General features: G+C 37.2%; 1 protein-coding gene and 1 long non-coding RNA gene across 15 annotated transcripts in view; one reads left to right on the top strand and one right to left on the bottom strand.

The window, feature by feature from the left end:
* Positions 1-20,313, bottom strand: part of kmt2ca (lysine (K)-specific methyltransferase 2Ca) — a 297,061-nt gene that overhangs the window by 260,408 nt on the left and 16,340 nt on the right. For 13 of the 14 annotated variants that reach the window (XM_065294622.2, XM_065294623.2, XM_065294621.2 and 10 more), the window contains exon 2: positions 3,786-3,956. The exons of the other annotated variant lie outside the window; for it this stretch is intronic. In XM_065294622.2, the coding sequence (XP_065150694.2) occupies positions 3,786-3,955 (170 nt within the window). In that variant the 5' untranslated portion in view covers position 3,956. The remainder of the gene's footprint in view (positions 1-3,785; positions 3,957-20,313) is intronic. 14 annotated transcript variants of the gene reach the window in all.
* LOC135785533 (uncharacterized) lies at positions 8,512-10,560 on the top strand. Its single transcript, XR_010546628.2, has 3 exons — positions 8,512-8,871; positions 9,709-9,813; positions 10,121-10,560. It is a non-coding gene; the product is annotated as an uncharacterized lncRNA (long non-coding RNA).

Below are 20,313 nucleotides of genomic sequence, written 5' to 3' on the forward strand. Positions count from 1 at the left end.
TATTTCTGTGCCGAATGCACTTCGCCAGGGTTCGTACAAGTTTCGGCTAATTTTTTTCGATTACGGTTCTAACTGACGTTTCAGGGGTTTTCGATACGTATCACTTCTTTATATGGGCTTCCGCCGGAAAACTTCCCCCGGAAAACCCCGCCCAGCCGTCAGTCAGCGAGCGACGCTAGAGCTTGCTAACAGCTTATCACGCCACTCAGCTTTGTTTAATTTCAAAAGTCAACAATGGCACAACAAGAAGTGTGTTTTTGGATGTAAGGAGAAGACATCCAGCCTTATGGAAACAATGGATATAGTTTATTATCCGGAATAGCAGCGGAGTTTTGCGTGTGTGTGTTTGATGCGGTGGATTTTCATGACGAGTTACACGCGGTAAGTAAGACTTCTGTATTATGTTGGAAATAGGCGCGTGTATATTATATAAATGACACGAACATGTAGTGAATCATAAGTTAAAACAGTGTTGTATAGTGTTGCATGACTCGTACTCGCTCCTCCCGTGTTATAACTCCTCCTTCTTCATTTTTTCGTACGTTATCGGAAAGATTCGTTAAAGCTAATCTTTCTTTTATAAATCTGATTAAACTAAAGACTCTTCAGAGATATAAAGGATGTCATACTACTCCATAGGTACTCCAGATTAATATCAGAAATGCAGAAACAGCGTGTGTTACGTGAGCTTTAATAAAGCCAAAATTTCACTTTTACTACTTAAATGTTTAGGTTTGAGTGTTTGTTAACATTTTGAATTGACCAAGAGCACTGTAGTTGTACAATAACAAAAGTAATCCTCAAAAATACAACTTGCCTAATAATTCTGCACACAGTGTAATGATAAGAATGTAATGGTCCCAAACTTTAGACATTTTCTCTCTGCCGTTTATGGACATAATTCTGCACACAGTGTAATGATAAGAATGTAATGGTCCCAAACTTTAGACATTTTCTCTCTGCCGTTTATGGACATCGCGCCATCGCGCCAACTAAATTCAAAATGTATCACGCTCTATGATGTGCTTGCTTAACATGTGAATCAGATCTCGGCGCGTGTAGTGCGCGTCATAGGAATTTAACGAGGCTTAACGATTCATCGAGTTACTCAAAAAATCGATTCAGCCCTATAACTGACTACAATGTCTACTAACTAGGGGTGTAACAATTAACCGTGCAAATGCGCGTTTTCTCAATTAATGAATTTGAATGAATTACGGTGAAATCCAGGCACATCCGAACGCCCGGGGGCGCTCCTGTGCAGAAACTCCCTTTGTGCCACGGATGAAGTAGCATTACGAATGGTATTCCAGAAAATGTCTACAGGAATATTTATATCACTGTTCTTCCAATTGTTTCAGGTATTTTCATGATAATAAAGAATATTTTAAATGATTTTGTTTAACGAGTGTTGCTTTTTTAAATGCACGTTATAAAGGACGCCGACTCGTTATGATTTTGGATTGATTAGGACTTCCTACTGACCAAATGCCGTAGTACACGCACAAGCTGTGCATGAAACAAAGAATCGCAGCCTTGGGATTCAGAATCGATTTCATTTTAATGGGACACACGGTTGAATCGTTACATCCCTACTACTAACCGACATCGTTGCCTGGGTCCAGATTCTATTGGTGTAGAGGCGTTTGTTTAGGTGATTTTAAACAGGTGTTCCATTTTTTGATTAACAACAAAATAGAAACAGCATCAGGTTTATACTGCCACTTTATAGATTGATCCAATACTGTTATACACATTTTATTTCTCATCTGTTTATATTTACTTAAGAGGTAGCCTAGCAGGCTGTGTTTATGATGATCATCATTGTATTTTAGAGGATTTAGTGTAAATATATCCGTTCAAGCACAAGAAAACATGAACTCAGTTAGCATTTGCGTGCTGTCTGATCATTATTCAGAGTTCCCACACCTTAGTTAACTTCAAATTCAAGGTCCTTTCAAGGACTTTCCAGGTGCAATACCCTCAAATTCAAGGACTAAATGTGGGGAAACATTTCAAGTGAGAGCAAGGTTACATCATGTAACCTTTTAAGATACATTGTTTCAGTTCCCTTTGGAGGAAAATTCGCGCTGCGTCACTGCGGTGACACTTTGGGGGCGCCTCCAGGGGTAAGTGCGTCTGAATGTGTATATCAAATTCAACCAATGGTGAGGCTTTAATGACAAAAACAGGGTGACGCGGGAGCCAGGAAGTATATCACTATCTGAAATAGACGCCATTATAGGAACGTAGGAAGTATGGCAAGGGAGAAGCAGTGTCTCGTTCCCTTCTCAGGGAACAACAGTTACATACATAACCCGACAGGTTTTCATGTGTCAAACACAACTATGCGAAAAAAGAATTTTGGTGTGAATCAACATTCGCATACAGATGATACAGGTATATGCATTTAAAGTGAACAGTTAAGCACGTGTGCTTAAAAAGACTAGAATTTTAATGATATTATCCTACAATACACAGGGAATATGGATATTGCATAAAATAGATTCAAGCACTTTCAATGACCTATATCTATGTATGTATATTTTCAAACTTTCCAGTTGCTTGAATTTTTTCCACCAGACTCACAAACTTTCAAGGATTTCAAGGACCCGTGGGAACCATGATTATTGTGATTATTTGCAATTAGTATCACTTCATTCTATGTAAGGTGCTTCCTAAAAACCCCTTAAATAATTGAACATAAAATGTGACTGGGACATCACTCAACATATACAGACATTAACTATAATGGAGCTGTGATCTGTTGCACATAGTCGGTAATAGTTGCTACCCAGTTAAGTTTGAGCTCACTTTCAGCATTGTTTCAGATATTAAACCTGGGTTGATAAATAAAGTGGACAAGAAGCATCATGAAACATAATAATGTTGGATTTATCAGGTTTTGTCAACTCAAAATTTACTCTGCAACTCTAAGCTTGTTCCACACGCTTCTTGCAACAGGCCACTGATCTAGGTTTGCTGCGTTGCACTGTGGACCGCATGGCCATTGCTGTGTCAATTGAAACTGTATTCAGTATTATATTTCTCAATATATTTCTGAGCCAAAATAACCTTGGCCAAAAAAACTTGCAATCCTCCACTGAGGAGCATTTCCATGTGTTCTCCATAGAACTCTTTGTCACTAATGCACCTCAATACACTCAAGAGCCTTTTTCAGGTGCTGTGGAATACTGCTCTCTCAGTATGAACATTACACCGAATGAGTTAACTAGTCCCTTCCATCAGCTCCAATATGATCTATGTAACAGGTTCTTGAAAGAAACTTACTAAATAATTTACTGTTTAATTAACAGTTTAAATTGGCATGGGAGAGTTCACAAGTAAGAAGGAGCAAAAAAATCATTAGGTCACCAAAACCACATGACAGTATTAACTAGACTCCTATAATCATCATAAACCTCATACACTTTACTGGTGTTAAGCATTATTGATTCAGTTTGAACTCCAGCAAAAATACTTGCACCAAACTCTGGCCAGCCTTCTTGAAAGCACTTCAGCTCACAGTAAATTACCAATGAAATATAGAACAATGTGAGGTAAGTAAACGAATCCAAATCTAAACATTAAGTGTTCTTAATGTTCAGACCATGACTCATTTATTTATCAAGCCCATCATGCAAACAATATTAAACGTTTAACCTCAAAACTATATCCTCCTCCAAGTAACAGAGTGGAGTAAAATGCAAACCCCACAGCCGGTCACCTCTTGAGAGTTGTGGCCATTTGCAAATGTAATGAGAACAACAGACAAACAGACTTACTTTCTTTTGGACTTAAGTGTGGATGCAACAGAAGCAGCATCCTTGCGCGGTCGTCCACGCAGGCGTTTATCTGAGGGGGCCGGGCTCCCTGAGGGTGTGGCACCAGCACTGCTCAGGGAAGTAGATGGTATTTGGTCAGAGGGCTCCAGACTCTTAACCTCTGATGACATTCTGTACATACAAACACACATATGCACACTGAAAGTTAGAAAAAGGAACATGGGCTATGTGTCAAGTGTAAGCCTATTTTAGTGAAGAAATGTTGGGTAGAGTGTTTAGCGGGTGATTTTCAACCCAACTATAGGAGTTTCACTACTAAGCAGTGAATGCAGCTTAGAATTTTAGGTTAAAATAAAATTTTATGTCAAAAATAGCATGTAGAGATTTACATATTTTAAATCTCTATCTATATCAGAGGTTGCGTTAGACTTCATCATTTTAAAGGACAGGGTCGTAAAAAGTTGTCTGATTTAAAACTTTTAATATTTTTAATGATAAATGTCAAGAGGACATTATTGTTGCACAAAGTAGCCTACATTAAAATGATGCGCGAACCTCTCCACTCGCGGGTTTCCTCGGACAAAACTGGGACGTGTGCATTCAGGTATGCACTATGAATTTCTCTCCGCTTTTGCCCAGAGAGTGTGCACACACTTTAAATCTCTTTAATCACTTTAATGCAATTGTTTTATGTTTCCCCGAAGTGTGCGTGTATGCGCCCATACTGCGTCCCGTGCAATCACAAATCCATCGGCGCCAGCGATCGCGCTCTCTATGAAAGCGGTGCTGAAACGTGCGACCACGAAGCTCGCCACTTGCGGACGCCACAGTCATTTAAGAAAAACTTTTTAACTTCAGACTTCAGTTTTACAAATGGAATTAACTGCACAACGCGGAATGTCATGAAGTTGGCAGATTTTGGATTCAGTCATTTTAAAAACCCATTATAACTCATTAACCGGCAAATGAAAGGACAGAAATGCGCGAAAACATTTCCCTTTTGTGTAATGTTGGACTTAAAGAAAGGTGTATATACGTCCGTTTCTCGTCATGCATCGCAAACAATGACAAGCGCCTCATCAGACTATAAGCAGGTTTCATTAAAGCCCGGAACACAGCAGACGAAAGAGGTACATTATACTTTCTTGCACACGCACATCTGCACCGCTTTGAATATTTACAGGCACGAGGGTTCATGAAGCGCGCACACAGAGAGCAGTCAGCAGCACACTTAAGTTTTCTTTCTTGTCTAAGTGAACATAAACAGCTGGATGTTTATCAGTATATTGAAGCAGAGCAGTTTTAAAGCGGTCTTGTGTCTTAAAGTGACAGTAACCTGGTGCTTTCTGTGTCAGAAATGTTTATTACACACCAAAAATTAAAATCACTCCTTACTCTTAACTGAACAAGCTTCTGCAGCTCCACATTTAAAATCCTACAGTGAGGACTGTGCAGTGTTTTATTTGTATTTTTTGCTTATGTTAAATCATAGACTCTAATAACAAATATATTTACATTTATGACAGATGCCTGAAAAGTAAAACAAGATGAGTATAGTCTTATGATTAAAAGAAAAAAACTAAACATTTGCTTGTCAGAAGCATTGTTGTAGTGACAGCCAAAATACGTTGGCCTACATGTTATTTTAAATAAAACTTTCAAAAAAAATTTGTTAAATTGTATTTTAATGTTCTTAGATTAAAAAAAAGTTTGTCTGCAGAAGAGCAAAGTCCTGCAGACAACTTGGTACAATGTCTAAGTGGTTTTAAATAAACAGTAGCACAGCATCTTTCTTTGGTGCTATTTAAACCACCACAACAAACCTGCTCTTTTATTATATACTAATGAACCGCACTTTAAATCGTGAATCGCAATTTTGATCAGAAAAATCGCAATTAGATTTTTTTCTCCGAATCGTGCAGCCCTAATTATAAGCGTGCGTATTGCTAATGTAACGTAAAGAAGAGGGTGCTAAGTTAAGCCCAAGATGGAGACACCAACCTGTCTATCAAATAGTGTTTGATGATGAAGGTATGTGCGCATCCTGCTTGAGGACATCCGAGAAACATCCATGTATTCCATGTTAAGGTGGAACACGACAATGCTGATGGTATGTTTTTAAAAACATTGCCTATTTAGTAGTAATGGTAATGCAGGTAATGCAGTTATCAATACCAATATATATTAGCCTTCTATTTTATAGGGTCACTTTTGTAATGTCACTATTTATCAGTGTTTTACGTGTTTGATAGATTTTCTATTGTAATCATAATTATGTTACCTGTAATTGTTAAACTATTATTGCTGCTATATTATTTAAACAACATTTGGGTATTATTTTAGGAATCTGTGCAGCAAAAAAAGACAAATCCTGCAGCGAATCCTGGCCATAGGATGTGTAAAGCCCAGTTGTGGTGTTTAATTTTTAATAAAATAAATCTATTAATGTATACATTGTAGTCGTGGTGCTTTATAATTTTTGGATGAGTGTGCCAAAATTTTAGCTGGGGCTCCTAACTCTTTAAAGTTGGGAGCACCAGTGCTACCAAATAAAAAAGTTAATTTTTAGCCCTGTGTGTATTTATTTGTGAAGAGAACAGATGAACAGAGACCGTGCATCACTTTACATGTTCAACATTACCATGTCTAAGGTAATAAAGTATAAATAAAGACATGAAAGTTTTTTTGTTATTGTTGTTTAAAATGATCTGTTCTTTCATTTGATGTATCGTATGTTTATGTTTAAAGAAAATAATTTTCTGGAAGGAATTAAAATTTTGTGGAAAAAAACTTTTATTTTTTAGAAAGTAGCTCTCTAATGAAAAAAGGTTGGAGACCCCTGGTATAGCCATATATATTTAAAAAAAAAGGTTTTATTTAAGTTTGATTCCCATCAATGTCACAGCTGTTAGATTAGTATCAAAAGGCTTCGCATACTCGTAACTCTTCAGCTCTGCTCACTGTTAGGCTTCAAGTGTTTGTCTTTTTCCAGCAAAACCGGAATGGCCGTTCTGTTGTTGAATAATCTGACAATACAAAAGACTCTTTCCACATATGAAGGATGAAATACTACTCTATAGGTAACCAAGATTAACATTAAATTGGTAAAAACTGTGTGTGTTATGTGAGCTTTAAAATTGCAATAGTAACGTGTACCTCAGCAGACTGATACTCCGGATGTATTTTTTCGGCATGGCTATACAATCAAGCGTGTGAGAAACTTGCAAGTTATATGCTCTGATCCCACTTTCTCAAGATCACTTGGGAATCTGTGAGGCACAACTCCTTTTGCTTTGGCTGCTTGGAGAACTTTAGCCAATCAGACGAGAAGGGCCCTGCTATGACCCAGTCAATCTTGGGCTCTTATCTGAACAAGTATTGGCTCGGCTATGGGAAAACAAGCCTAGGCGAGCATCAGTGACTTGATTATTTTACAGGCCTAAAGAAACAGTGGTGTTAATCTACACAGGAAAAGCAGAATGGTAACAGCAAGCACATTTAGGAGGCCCTGACCCAATTTAAATGCCATACTTTACCTATCTAGCGCATTCTTTAATAAAGCCAAACTTATCAATGGATTTAGTAAAGCGTATGAAACAGAATTAAAATAGTTCACATTATTACTGATAAAAATTGTTATTTTATTAAATAATGAAAGAGGACAGGGACAATGGTTATAGAAAAAATAAATAATCAGTCAATTCCTTTAACATGATGCCCAGCCGATGTCTGCCCAGCCACCATGCTTAATTTACTTGTATTTTGTGTGTATATGTACCGATTTTTCTGTGTTTTCTCCTGCTTTTATTAAAGCTGCGGTCCTGCGTTTTTCCTCTTCGTCGCCATCTCTGTTCGAAATCTGCAATTGCAGCTATTCGCAGAATTATCAACTTTACGTGGGTTGTACATCGGCAACAAACAGCATGGATGAACACAATGTATTGAGTAGAATCTGTCAATCACCGCGTCACTGTGGATAATGTCATCCTGTCTAACTTCATTATCTGATTTTTTTTATCCGATTTAAAGACTTCTTCTTCTTCCTTTATTTCTTAACGCCATTCCAGCATCTACGGCTATATTCATGGCGAGAACCAGGTAATGCATACACAAGTTTATTCAGACAAGTTGATTTATACACAAGTTGGGGGAGGGACAATTTTGTATCTCCAATTTGCCTAACTTGCGTGTTTTTGGCCTGTGGGAGGAAACCGGAGTACCCGGAGTAAACCCACGCTGACACAGGGAGAACATGCAGAAACTCCACACAGAAAGGCCACCTGCCCTAGCCGAACCGGGAACCTTCTTGCTGTGAGGCAACAGTGCTACCCACTGAGCCACTGTGCCACCCGATTTAAAGACTAAATACTGTGTATTGTAAGATCTTCAGTTATGTCTGGACAATGAGGAAAAGTAAAGAAGCGTTCATCTTAGTTAGATACTTTAATTATCCCAGTGGGAAACTTTACAGATCAATGGAAGATCAACTGGAGGAAGATAATATTCATGAAGTAAGTAGTTTATTTTCATTTATATTTGCTGTCATGTAGGGCTGGGCGGTATGACGGTATACTCCGTTACCGCGGAATAAAATGTCAGACGTTACAGATTTTTCTATTCCATAAGTGGGCGTGGCTAACTCTGCCCACCAGCATGTTAGACTGAGTGTGACGGAGAAACATGTAAAATAGTTCACTTATAAAAAATGAACGAGTTATTTGTGCACTGTAAAAAATTGCTGTAAAAAAACGGGGAATTTTGGACAGTAATTTACCGTTTCTCATAAATACAGTTGAATACTGTAAATAAACATTAATATGACAAACAAAATAATAACAGCAAGCTCCTGTTCAGTCTTACGGGATAATACAGTATTTTTTGGTTTGGTCAGGCATGTCAGACATGTGACGAGCTCATCTGCAACCATGAGTAAAACTGATTTAACTACACTGTTTTTCTGCATTTTATTATACGAGAAGGAAGCAGAATTAAAGACTATCTATCCATTTTCACTCCGATTGTGACCCTACCAGCACTGAGACGGACGACGAATTCACTTGTTTTTACTCCTCGCCTGTATATCAAGGTAAGCACAAACTGAACAGAGTCTGTGTTTCTAAGTGAAATAATTGACAAAATGTTATATATATTTGCTTGTTTTGAAATATTTCTAAAAACGATTTATTTGATTTTGACATATTTAGGGCAGATTGTTAAACGAATTGGCAACTAGCTATATAGGTTAAATACAAATAAAGATGCTAATGTTAATTTGCAATCTAATCAAATCTCTGACTGATGTGCGATTATCTATTGATATTTTTTTTAAATCTACATGAGGGATTGGGCTCTGTTTCACCATTTGTTTGTATCTTTTTTCAATGTGTGCACTTTTAATCTTTGTACAGGGCATTGTGAATGTGTTAGCATTTAGCCTAGTCTTATTCATTCCTATGGCTCCAAACAGGGATGAATTTAGAAGCCACCAAACACTTGCATGTTTTCCCTATTTAAAGACTGTTACATGAGTAGTTACACAAGTAAGTTTGGCACAAAATAAAACTTTTGTTTGGAGCCATTGGAATGATTGGGGCTAGGCTAAACGCTACATTCACGAGGCACTGTAAAAGATGAAGTGCACGCATTGAAAAAAGATAGGGCTGTATTAATTCGTCTAAGTTGAGGTAAGAACATAGTAAAATATTGAAAACGGCTAGTCCAAGGCTGATACTGCTGAGTAAGTGTAACACTAAGGTATGGAGTATAAAACAATAAAACAGTAGGCCTATAGAAAAGTATTTCAGTCTGTCTAAAAAATCTCTTTCTGTAATTAATATCATTAGCTTTTCTAAGTAATGGATTTGTAGCAGTATAATATCTGATAGTTTTTTGGGACATTAACTATAATTGTTGTCTGCATCAGTTGCTGGTGATGAAGTAACATTTGGAGGTTGGATGATCAGCAGTGAAAACATCATCATCTGTGAAGGCAAGATGAAGCTGCGAGGACACTGGAGTTTGTTCAAAGGTAAATCCTCTACTAGCTGTTCAAGAATGTCACATTGCGTTAAATTAGTGTCTCTTTCTTTTTTGTAAATTGACTTTAATTGCATTAGGTCTTTTAAATAGTAAGTCGAAGTTTAAGCTAGCATGTGCATATAGACATAACACTGGGTTTTGGCCAAATTTGTTGTCATGCTACATGTTTTTGAATAAAGTATTTCTCTCTCATTACTGCCAGAATGGCAACAACCAGAATATTTATACTGTGAATGCAGTTGGTTTTATCTGTCTTCATTGCAATTAATCTTTACTTCTCTCATTGTACTTTGTAGATGCTTAATTGGTGTGAACCCTAAGAGGTGAACAAAAGCCAGGCAGGTGAAGGTGTCCGAGAAGACAGGAAAGCTTGTCCAGAAAAACGAAGCAACTGTTAATCCCCATGTGACCACCCTCATCAAAAACTTCATGGACTTTGAGTGGCTTTCACATTGTATTCTGCAGTGTTGTGATATTTATGTGACATCACAGCATTATGTTTTATTCAGCCCAGTCTCATTAGTGAGGCAGAAACTGACATTTAAGAATGCACTGAATTTTGTTATATTTAATAAAAACAGTGTTTTATCATCATCCTTTGTTTGAGAATTTTTTTGCAAGCAATTTTAAGTGTTTATTTTAAAATTACATTTTAACAATGCTAGAAAATCACATTCTACAGTATAAATAACAGCAGGAACCCTAAAATAACAGTATAATGCATCCAAACATCTGACAGTATTATACTGTGCAGCTCCCTTTTTTTACAGTACTGTCTCGTAATATTTGTACAGTAAAAAACTGTTGTTCTAAATTACAGTAGGTAATCTGTAAAATTACAACTATATGCTGGCAAATCTAGCTGCCAGTATATTACTGTAATTTAACAGTGAAATTTTTTACAGTGTGTAATTTTTATAATAAGTGCCAGTGAATCCACCGCGGGTCACGCAGCGAGACTCTCGTCTTGCTCGCTCTCGCTCTCTCTCGCGCTTTCTATCTCCTCATGCAGCAGGCGGCCGGTCTCTCGCGTGCAGAGATCTCTATGCACGCGCAAGGAGCTGCGATGCCAAATAAAGAGTTCTTCTCGCACATAATGCTAATAGTTGTAAAGTTTTCTGAACTTTAAGCAAGCTAAGACAAAACTCGCGTTTATATCAATGACACGTGCGCTGCTGGATCGATGTAGTTTGACGCGCCATTTGCTTATACAAACATATTTGATCGGAAAGACGAGAAAGAGATGCAAATGTAATAGAAAGTAAAGGGCGTCAAGACCTTAAAACAAGCTTTTTGATCATCACATCATAGCACCTGTCACATTTATAATATCTAGAACTTCTTCTCTCATATACAGGTATTTATCCTGTCTGTAGGTTTTTGCATATATTTATACCTGTTCATTTTACATATTGCATATGTTTAATGTAATGTATGCATAAATACAAAATACAATGAAGCCATACTATAGCTTCAATAGTCTATAAAATTAATAACTCAATTAAAAACAAGATTGATTCTGTCTAATCAAGACTTATCTGTTGTTATCTTCTGGGCATTTTCTCTTTAACATTATTAACTTTAAATTCCTCATATTTTAAAACTGTGGTGAGCATTTAGTTTAAAGCTATAGTGAGTGATGTATTTCTGTACATTTTTATCATCAAAAACAATATAAACTGAAAAACATGTATACCGTGAAATATTCCGTTCCGTGAAATAAAATGACTCATTCCGTGAAATAGATTTTTGGTCATTCCGCCCACCCCTACTGTCATGTAATATTTTTATTACAAGTCACGCGGGTAAGTTACAAGCGCTCACGTATGTATTATTTACAAACGAGGACGCGTTACTCGCGTGGCATGTATTTCTCTACATTTTGTGTATTACATTCTGCTATTATGTTATTTTGATAGTAAGGATATTTTCGGGAACTACAGGATATTTTAGGGTGTGCTGTAACATAATTCCATATATTGTGCTGTTGTTTACACCTGAGGCGATGTCATCAGTTTATACGCGTTTACAGAAACACACAGATAAAAACATTACTAAAAATAGAAGCTAACCAATCAGTCGATGGGCATCTGAAAACAACTTTTTTATAACGAAGCACTGCAGATGTTCACGAAGTGCTGTGGGAAAGGCTATAAATATCCACCTCCATCATCCTCACACGCAATTTAACTTACTAGCCGGATCTCCTTCTTTATGTGTCCAGAAGTGACCTAATGACGCAAAGACGTGCTCGAATTTCCTGCAAAAATACACCAGTAGCACTGGAATTAAAATCATTATTACAAGCTTACGGTTTTGAATCGAGCAAAGGCAAGCAGATAGTTTTGAACACTGTCTGGTTATGTATTTTCTCAAAAAAATTTTGTTTTTTGTTGCTATTTTTAAACCAAATAAGTGCCGGACTGCATATTTAATATTAAGCTGCTTTGAAACATTTAAACAATTGTGAAAGCCCTATATAAATACAATTTACTTAACTTATGTAAACATGCATACAAATCCAGTACACCAATGACATTTATACAATGAGCACATTAAAGGCGAGAGTATTATTATAACGGATTATTATAACGGATATTGACATACATCTCATATGGCTGTCTTAACTCTTTCGCCGCCATTGACGAGATATCTCGTCAATCAAGAGAAAACGCTTCCCTGCCAATGACGAGATTTTCCGTCTTTCTGCAATACCGCTATTATCCACCACCCTTCCGCAACTTTTTAAACCCGGAAGTATTGCCCTATGGCAAGCGGTTGCATGTCTGTGTCTGTTTTAAAGATCGCTCTGAATGGGATCTCTATGAAAAGTCTGTCACAAAAATTGAATTATCTCTGCTTTTTGCTCAAAATGTGGTGTTTTTGCAGAAACCTACCCGTATTCAAAAGCTGATTACAAAAGAACCACTGAAGGTAGGATAAAAAGTTTTGTTTTTTTTTAAAGCAGAGGGTCTGTTCTTTCATTTTGTATATTGTATGTTTATATATTTAAAGAAGAACATTTTCTGGAAGGCATTAAACTTTGGTGAAAATCTTGAAAAACGCTGGCACTGGCTGGCAACATTTTTTTTTAAACGCTGGCCGATGCCGATACAGATATTAGGGAGAAAAAGAACGATAACGATATATCGGCCGATATTCTTTATGTGCATATTATAGTACAGTACACATATACTACAGTATATTATACTACTACAGTACTGTACATAGAATACACTATATACATTAACAGAATATACTATATATATAAATACTTTTTTTGCAATGATCACTCACAAATGTGGTGATCAAACACTTAAAATAACGTGACAAAGATATGTAATATAGGCAGGTGTGTTTTACAAGTTAACAATAAACTTTATTATCCAAAATTATTCTGATATCAGTGCACAAAACAGTAAACTTGACTTATTATAAATAACTTTAAAACACAAACAAAACAAAATACATATAACTTAACTCATTGTCAGTTTTGACGAGAATAATGTTATATTGGGCTTATTTTATAAAATGGAAACTTATAAAGTCATTGTTTATTAGCTTTACAGTAAGTTATGTACTTCACAAATTAATTAGAAACTTACCGTTAAGACGACAATGCTTGACTTACTGAAAACATAATGATGTAGGCTAATGTTTAATGTACTGCACAATGTTTTTATAACACGAACCCACAGTGTTCTGCCGGGACTTTAAACTTTTATAAAACTAAAGCGTCTGCTCTCCGCCTCTTTTATTTAGCGAGGGTGTAAAGTTGCGCGAGCTTATTTAATCAATTGCTTTGAAATGAGCATTTTCAGAAACAACACAAGCAGCTGTACTCCCACAGACTGCGCATCAGTTTAAGCGCGTCCTTTCTCCGCCTCGCGTCATTTCTTCCGCTTGCGTTTTAAACAACTCGCAAGTGGACAAAAGAGAACGATTAAAAACACCAAATGTAAACAGGAATGGGTCTCTCTCGTCCACTTATAATCCAATCGACCAAAGTGCGTCTTAATACCAGGTGTAAAATGTTGTGAAGAAACCGCGTGACTGCCACCACCTGAACTGAAGTGAAGGGGGTGGGGGATTGGCTGGTGTCACTACAGTGAGTGACCTGGGTCGCCATTAGCAACCAATAGGGCGCGCTCTGCTGGACAAACAAGTACCTACGTCTTTCAAAAGCATTTAATGTTTTCTGTAAGGAACGTTCATATCGGCTGCATATCTGCTGCTTAAACGCTGATACAGATATATCTGCGTCATGCTCATATCGGCCGATAAAATCGGCAAAACGATAAATCGGTCGGGCTCTAGTTATTACTCCCATTAACCGAGCATGTCCGTTTCAGGTGCGCCAAGTTTCGTCTTTGCAACAAATATAATTCTGATTGGTTACTTCCGTATAAACAATTTTACTACGAATCCCTTATGGTTATTGTGGTAATACCAAAAGAAATTTGTGATGTTTGTTTTACTAATAAAACCAAAAGATTTAGAAAAATCATTTAAAAACCTTTTAATCCTTAAGATTGTTCAAATAACACAATGTTAGTATCATTAAACCATTGATAATTAGCTTTTTTAGCCTGGGATTGTAGTCATAGTAGTTATAGTAATTTGACTAGAAATGTATAAGATTTAATGTAAATCTGTGATTATTTTGACCATGAAACATGAAAATCCCTTTAATTCAGCATGAGCAGTACAGCACACACAACTGACAATTAATGTATTGATGTATGACGATTAAAGTGAAGTGTGAGTGCAGACCACTGGGGGAGTGGGGAGGAGGGACAATTATACTCAGGCATGGTTTGGTCTGGTTTTATGATGCGACCACACCCTTAATCCCATTAACATAACAGTTTTACCTAGACCAGGGTTCTTCAACCCTGCTCTTGGGGATATACTATCCTGCAATGTTTTGTTCCAACTCAGATCCAACACACCTGCCTATAATTTACAAGTGATCCTAAAGCTTTTGATTTGCATGTTCATGTGTGTTTATTTAAGGTTGAGGCTAACCTCTATATGATAGTGCCCTAGGGTGTAATGAGATCTTGTGCAACAAAAAATAATTAGATCACGATGAGATTTCTGACCGTTTCTCAAACCGAAGGCTGCATCCTTTGGAGATCACATCTGTAGCCTGCATACGTCATCATAATGACTGTCTTATTTCAGAATATTAACAATTATAAAGTTTACTATTATATTTAGTTAATTGTAAATTGGTGTAATAAGCTTATGACTTGCGAATATAATGCTCAGTTTACTGAAAGAAACCAGACTTTGTGAAACTCCCACACAAGATGCATGTTTTAACCACTCTATATATATATATATATATATATATATATATATATATATATATATATATATATATATAATGATTTTATGCATATTTGAGTTTTAAATTGGTTTAACATGTAGTCTTAGCCATTTTATCTCTTACTTTTAATTTGTGTGTATGTCTTTTATTTTGATATGGTCTACCTGTCATGTGAGTGATCACATGGCAGGAAACAGGAAGTGACTATAAAAGGAAGTAGCAAAGAACACATTGGTAGCTAATGCTAAAGCAAACTGTTGCTGGTCAGTGGAGTTATTGTATTGGACTTACCTTTCCAGAGTTTGGATTATCACCATAACTGAATTGTATATACACTGGAGAACACGTTGCACATTTGGACTTTTAACACGCTTGAACTTTTAGATTGTTTTAGGTTTGGTTTTCTTGTATTCCTCTCTTTTAACAGTCTTAAGTTTTAATGTGTTGTTCATTGTGATCTTTTAAATACACTTATTTAATTTAATTTCAATTGTTTGGCTTCCTTTTAACATTGTTTTAACCTCACACAGTAAGATCTGACCAATTTTAACTATTTGTAACTTAGCTGATAGGGCTGACCATTACAACTTGATGACATATGCAGCCTGCATACGCGAACTCCGGAGGATGCAGCTTTCTGTTTGAGAAACGGACACTGTCCTGAAATCAGCATAAGTTAAGTTTCTGGCTAAACATTTTCCAGTGCAATGTGCATATTAAAGCAATAAACCCCTTGAAGCGTTGGGTTACCAGTGCATTTTATAACAGCTAAGGGGCGTTGTTAGGCACGACGCGAAGCAGAGTGCCTAAAACCCCCTTAGCTGTTATAAAATGCACTGGTAACCCAAAGCTTCAAGGGGTTTATTGTAGGGATGCACCGAAATGAAAATTCTTGGCCGAAACCGAAACCCGAAAATGAGGAAACCAAGGCCGAAAAACCGAAACACCGAAATAAATTATTATTCCAATTATTAGTACAAATGCATTTATGGCTATCACTGTGTACTACCTTTACTAGGGGTGTGTGACAGATCACAGAACTCACGGTTCAGATCACATTACAGTTTTTGAGGCAGGGATTATTTTTCAGATCAGCAAAAAGGGGGTGGGGAAAATCTAATAACAAATAAAGAAATTACGAACATTTATAAAAAAGAACAAAGCTGCACATTAATAAGGGCTAACATTAGCATTAGGTACAGAAATCGAATTAAATGAGTCATAACACTGTCTTTAATGTATAAATTAAATATATTATTATTTTTAGAGCTATTTGTCTCTTTGTTAGACTTAAGTAATTGAGGTGTCTCTTTAAATAAGCAGAGACTGGTTTATGACTGTAATCTATACATACACTTAAGACATAAACGAATGTTTTTATTAGAAAAAGAATACTTTGGAGATAATTTTGTTTATATGTGCCCTGTCAATAACAGAAAGATTTTACGTTCGCTTGTTTGCGTCTCACTCGTGTGTGCACTATTGAGGGCACTTAAACGCGCGCGCACACAGAGAACGAAGGCGAATCCCAAACAGCGCAGCATAAAAACGTTACGTTGTTTTTCATTGCTTTGTTCGGCACATGTTAATGGACTATACAGTATGAGACACATTTGCGCGACTCTCTCGAGTTCAAGTACACATCAAGAGTTCTGATCTTTGAAGGGCGTACTCACTGTGATGATCACGTCTGGACCGGACACAACCGCATGTGCCTCTGTGCGTACTTTAGCGCCTTTTTGCGGTTAAATACATCCACGCCGCATACATGTTGCTTCAGACAAGCACGTGCAGGGCGCGGTTTCTGTTTGCGTCATCACAACATTTCGGCCGTATTGTTTCGGTGATAAAAGTCTTTCGGTGGCCGAATATTCAGTGCATCCCTAGTTTATTGCGTTTATAAAACGGTTACTTCATATCCATAACGTTAGCGGGATTTTATAAAATAAAACACAAATAAGTTGTAATTATATTAGTACAAATATTACTCTTCCACCAAACAAAGTAGTTCCTCAGAATCAAGTGTGACTGAAACAGAGCGCAGTTCCCAACCAACAGAGATGCAGCAAAGACACAATGAAAATATGATTTAAGACTGTGGTGTTTATTTTATAAATCAACATTCATCTAATTTATACATTAACATTTATATTGTGCAACTGTTGAAGTGATGATCAAAAATGCTTGGAAGCATGCTGAACTCTTTCCCCGTCAGCGTTTTTTTTTTAAGTTGCCACCCAGTTTTAGTTTAATGCCTTGCAGAAAAATTATCTTCTTCAAATAAACATAAAATATCAAATGAAAGAACAGACCATCCGCTTTCAAAAAAAAAAAAAAAAAAAACAAACAAAAAAAACGTTTCATTCATCCTACCTTCATTTGCTCTCTTATCACCTCTCAATTTTTTTAGCTAAAAGCAGAGATAATTCCATATTTGTGAAGAACTTATGTAAGAGATCAGATTGAGCCATCAAAACTTACACGCTGTGTTTTCAGTGTTGAGTGAATGCGTCAGTGTTTAAGTTGGGTAAGATCGCCACCCAGTGGATAATAGCAGACGTATGAACTTGAGTTATAAACTCCTCAGACAACGTTTTCTCTTTATCGATGAGATGACTCAACAATATTTATTGGCATTTATCTGGATATCGCCAGTAATTGTGCAATTGTAGACCAAATAAAAATATGATTAAAGACTGTGGTGTTTATTTTCATAAATCAGTACGCAGCAACAGTGGCGCAGTGATACTTATGTAATGTGGTCTGAACCGTGAGGTTACCAGTGTATTTTATCACGGCTTAGAACGCGTTTCAACTAATCAGAATGAAGAACCAGAACTGCCCGTTTTATAATCTGTCTTTTGCTGCGAGTGCTTTTTTGTTTGGGTTTCCAATAATGTTCGTCTGAGACGCGTTGTGTTTGTCTCACTGTCAGATGTAAAGGGTCTCAGTAGGGATGGGTATCGTTAAGGTTTTAACGGTATTACTACTCTTACTGATACTACTTAACGGTCCGGTACTTTAACGGTATTCTTGTCGGTACTTTGGCCAATGTTAATATTTGATCATGAACCTGTGTTCACATGATTAAGTTAATTATGGGTCTGCATTCCATTATTACAAATTAATTTCTGGATATCATTTCTAAATAATATACATATATTTGTTAAGGCACCAGCGTGAAAGCTGCAGAAAAAATACTCTAAATAGGATATTTATATGTAGGCTATTTTGTAAACTAACTTGAAGTGCTGTGCATTTAGCCAAATAAATGTTTACATACTGATTTTTCTTTATTTGGGATTTTAAAAACAAGTAGAAAATATGTTGAATGCATAACATCATTTCGCCCAAAAGAAATCAACAGAATTTCAACCTAAGGTAAGCAAACCTATTAGGGAGATTGTACATTTATTTTAATGACGTGGACAACGTTGATCAACGTTAAAATCAACACGATTTTAGCATAAATGCCTGACAGGCGCAGTGGGCGCATGCAGCAGGTGACGCAAATTATGGGTCCTCCGAGGGTTAGACATCTCATTTCAGTTCTTCAGACTTCTGAGGCTGCCACCTTGAAAGACCGAGTGCTCGCCTTGTAAGGTTGCATGCTTAGAAAGTCACAGCCCTTGAATTGGGACACAGTTTGTGTCTGCACGTAATGCACTTTTGAAAGATGCTTTATCAGATTGCTTGTGCTTCCGCCCTTACATGCAAACATCTTGTTGCACTTACCTATATGACAACGAGCGTTGTCTGCATCAACTCTAGTAAAGTAACCGCACTTTGGAACGTTTTGCTCTATCCGCCATCGTCACTCTTTGTATTAAGCGGGAGTTTCATGCTGTTATGCGTGCACCGCGCTCGTTGTTGTTGTGTGCGTGCGTGTGACAGACAGCCTCCGCGGCGTGCATGAGAGATCTCGCAGATCTCACAAACAAACATCATAATATAATCGCAAATTAGAAATGTTTGGTGAGATAAAATGTGCACGAAAACATTATTAAGCAAGAATACATAGTACATTTATTTTTATTTTTTTCTCAAGGACCGAAAGCAGAACCGATAGCGTCAGATCTTACTGATACTACGGTCTTTCATAATTTAGCCCCGGGGCCAGTTTAATACCGGGTTTCGGTACCCATCCCTAGGTCTCAGCAGATTAAACCCTCACTCTGAGTTTACATGAGTGAACTCCGCATGTTCTTGCTCAAGAATAACAGTGGCTGTATCATTTCTATTGTAAAGAATTGGACAAATATTAAAGATTTAAATGGATTTAAACGTTGTTTGGCTAAAAGTAAGCATCTAAAGTGAAAGTAACAAAAGTGGGTTTGTTAGCGCCCCCTGCAGGCATTTGTTATAATACATAATGCTGCTTTTTATCACAAAGGCTATATATTACTGTAATGTGTAGCACTGTTACGGTTGTAATAACCACCACACCACCGTGGTGGTGAAGTGTGACCCACCTTGGGGAAGTGGGTATCACTGGGTGGGAGGGGCTTATAAATGTGCATGGAGACATGCAGTCTTTGCAGCAATTGCGTACACTGAGTTATCGCTTATGAATCCACGTGCAATACGAGTGCAACAGCTGGTTTAATTAAATGCTTGAGCCAGTAGCGGAAATCCGCCAGTCCCAAGCTGAGTAACCGTGTTTGCTCTCTTTAATAAAAAATAACTAAATGATAATTACAAGAAAAATCAAAACGACGATGGAAGACGGCAAGTTATTGTCACATGACCTGCACGCTGCTTTTGTGTCATTCTGAAAAGTTAAAATGTTTTTGAAATACCTGGAAAAAAAACGAGCGCGTCGCACCACGTGCAAGTCGCGACCGCGGCGCTTCCAGAGTGCAGATACATTTGAAACAATGAACTTGAGCGCGCAATAGACGCAATATGTGAATCACCGCTTCCACAGTACCTGTGTTTGCAGCGTCATCTCTCCAAAATCCAAAATAATTCCATGATATAGCTGAAGTGCTGTTCCTTTTCACCACAAGGTCTTTGTCTGACAACACATTTTCCTTACTCTTCTCTCCTTCCTCAGCCATCATTTTTGCTAACAGGCACAGCGTCGCAACTGACACCTCACAAATCAATCTGAGCGTAGCTGACTTGGGGGTTCCCCTGATTGGCCTGATAGCA

The sequence above is a fragment of the Paramisgurnus dabryanus genome, chromosome 22, assembly GCF_030506205.2.
Source record: "Paramisgurnus dabryanus chromosome 22, PD_genome_1.1, whole genome shotgun sequence".
NCBI classification, from domain to species: domain Eukaryota; kingdom Metazoa; phylum Chordata; class Actinopteri; order Cypriniformes; family Cobitidae; genus Paramisgurnus; species Paramisgurnus dabryanus.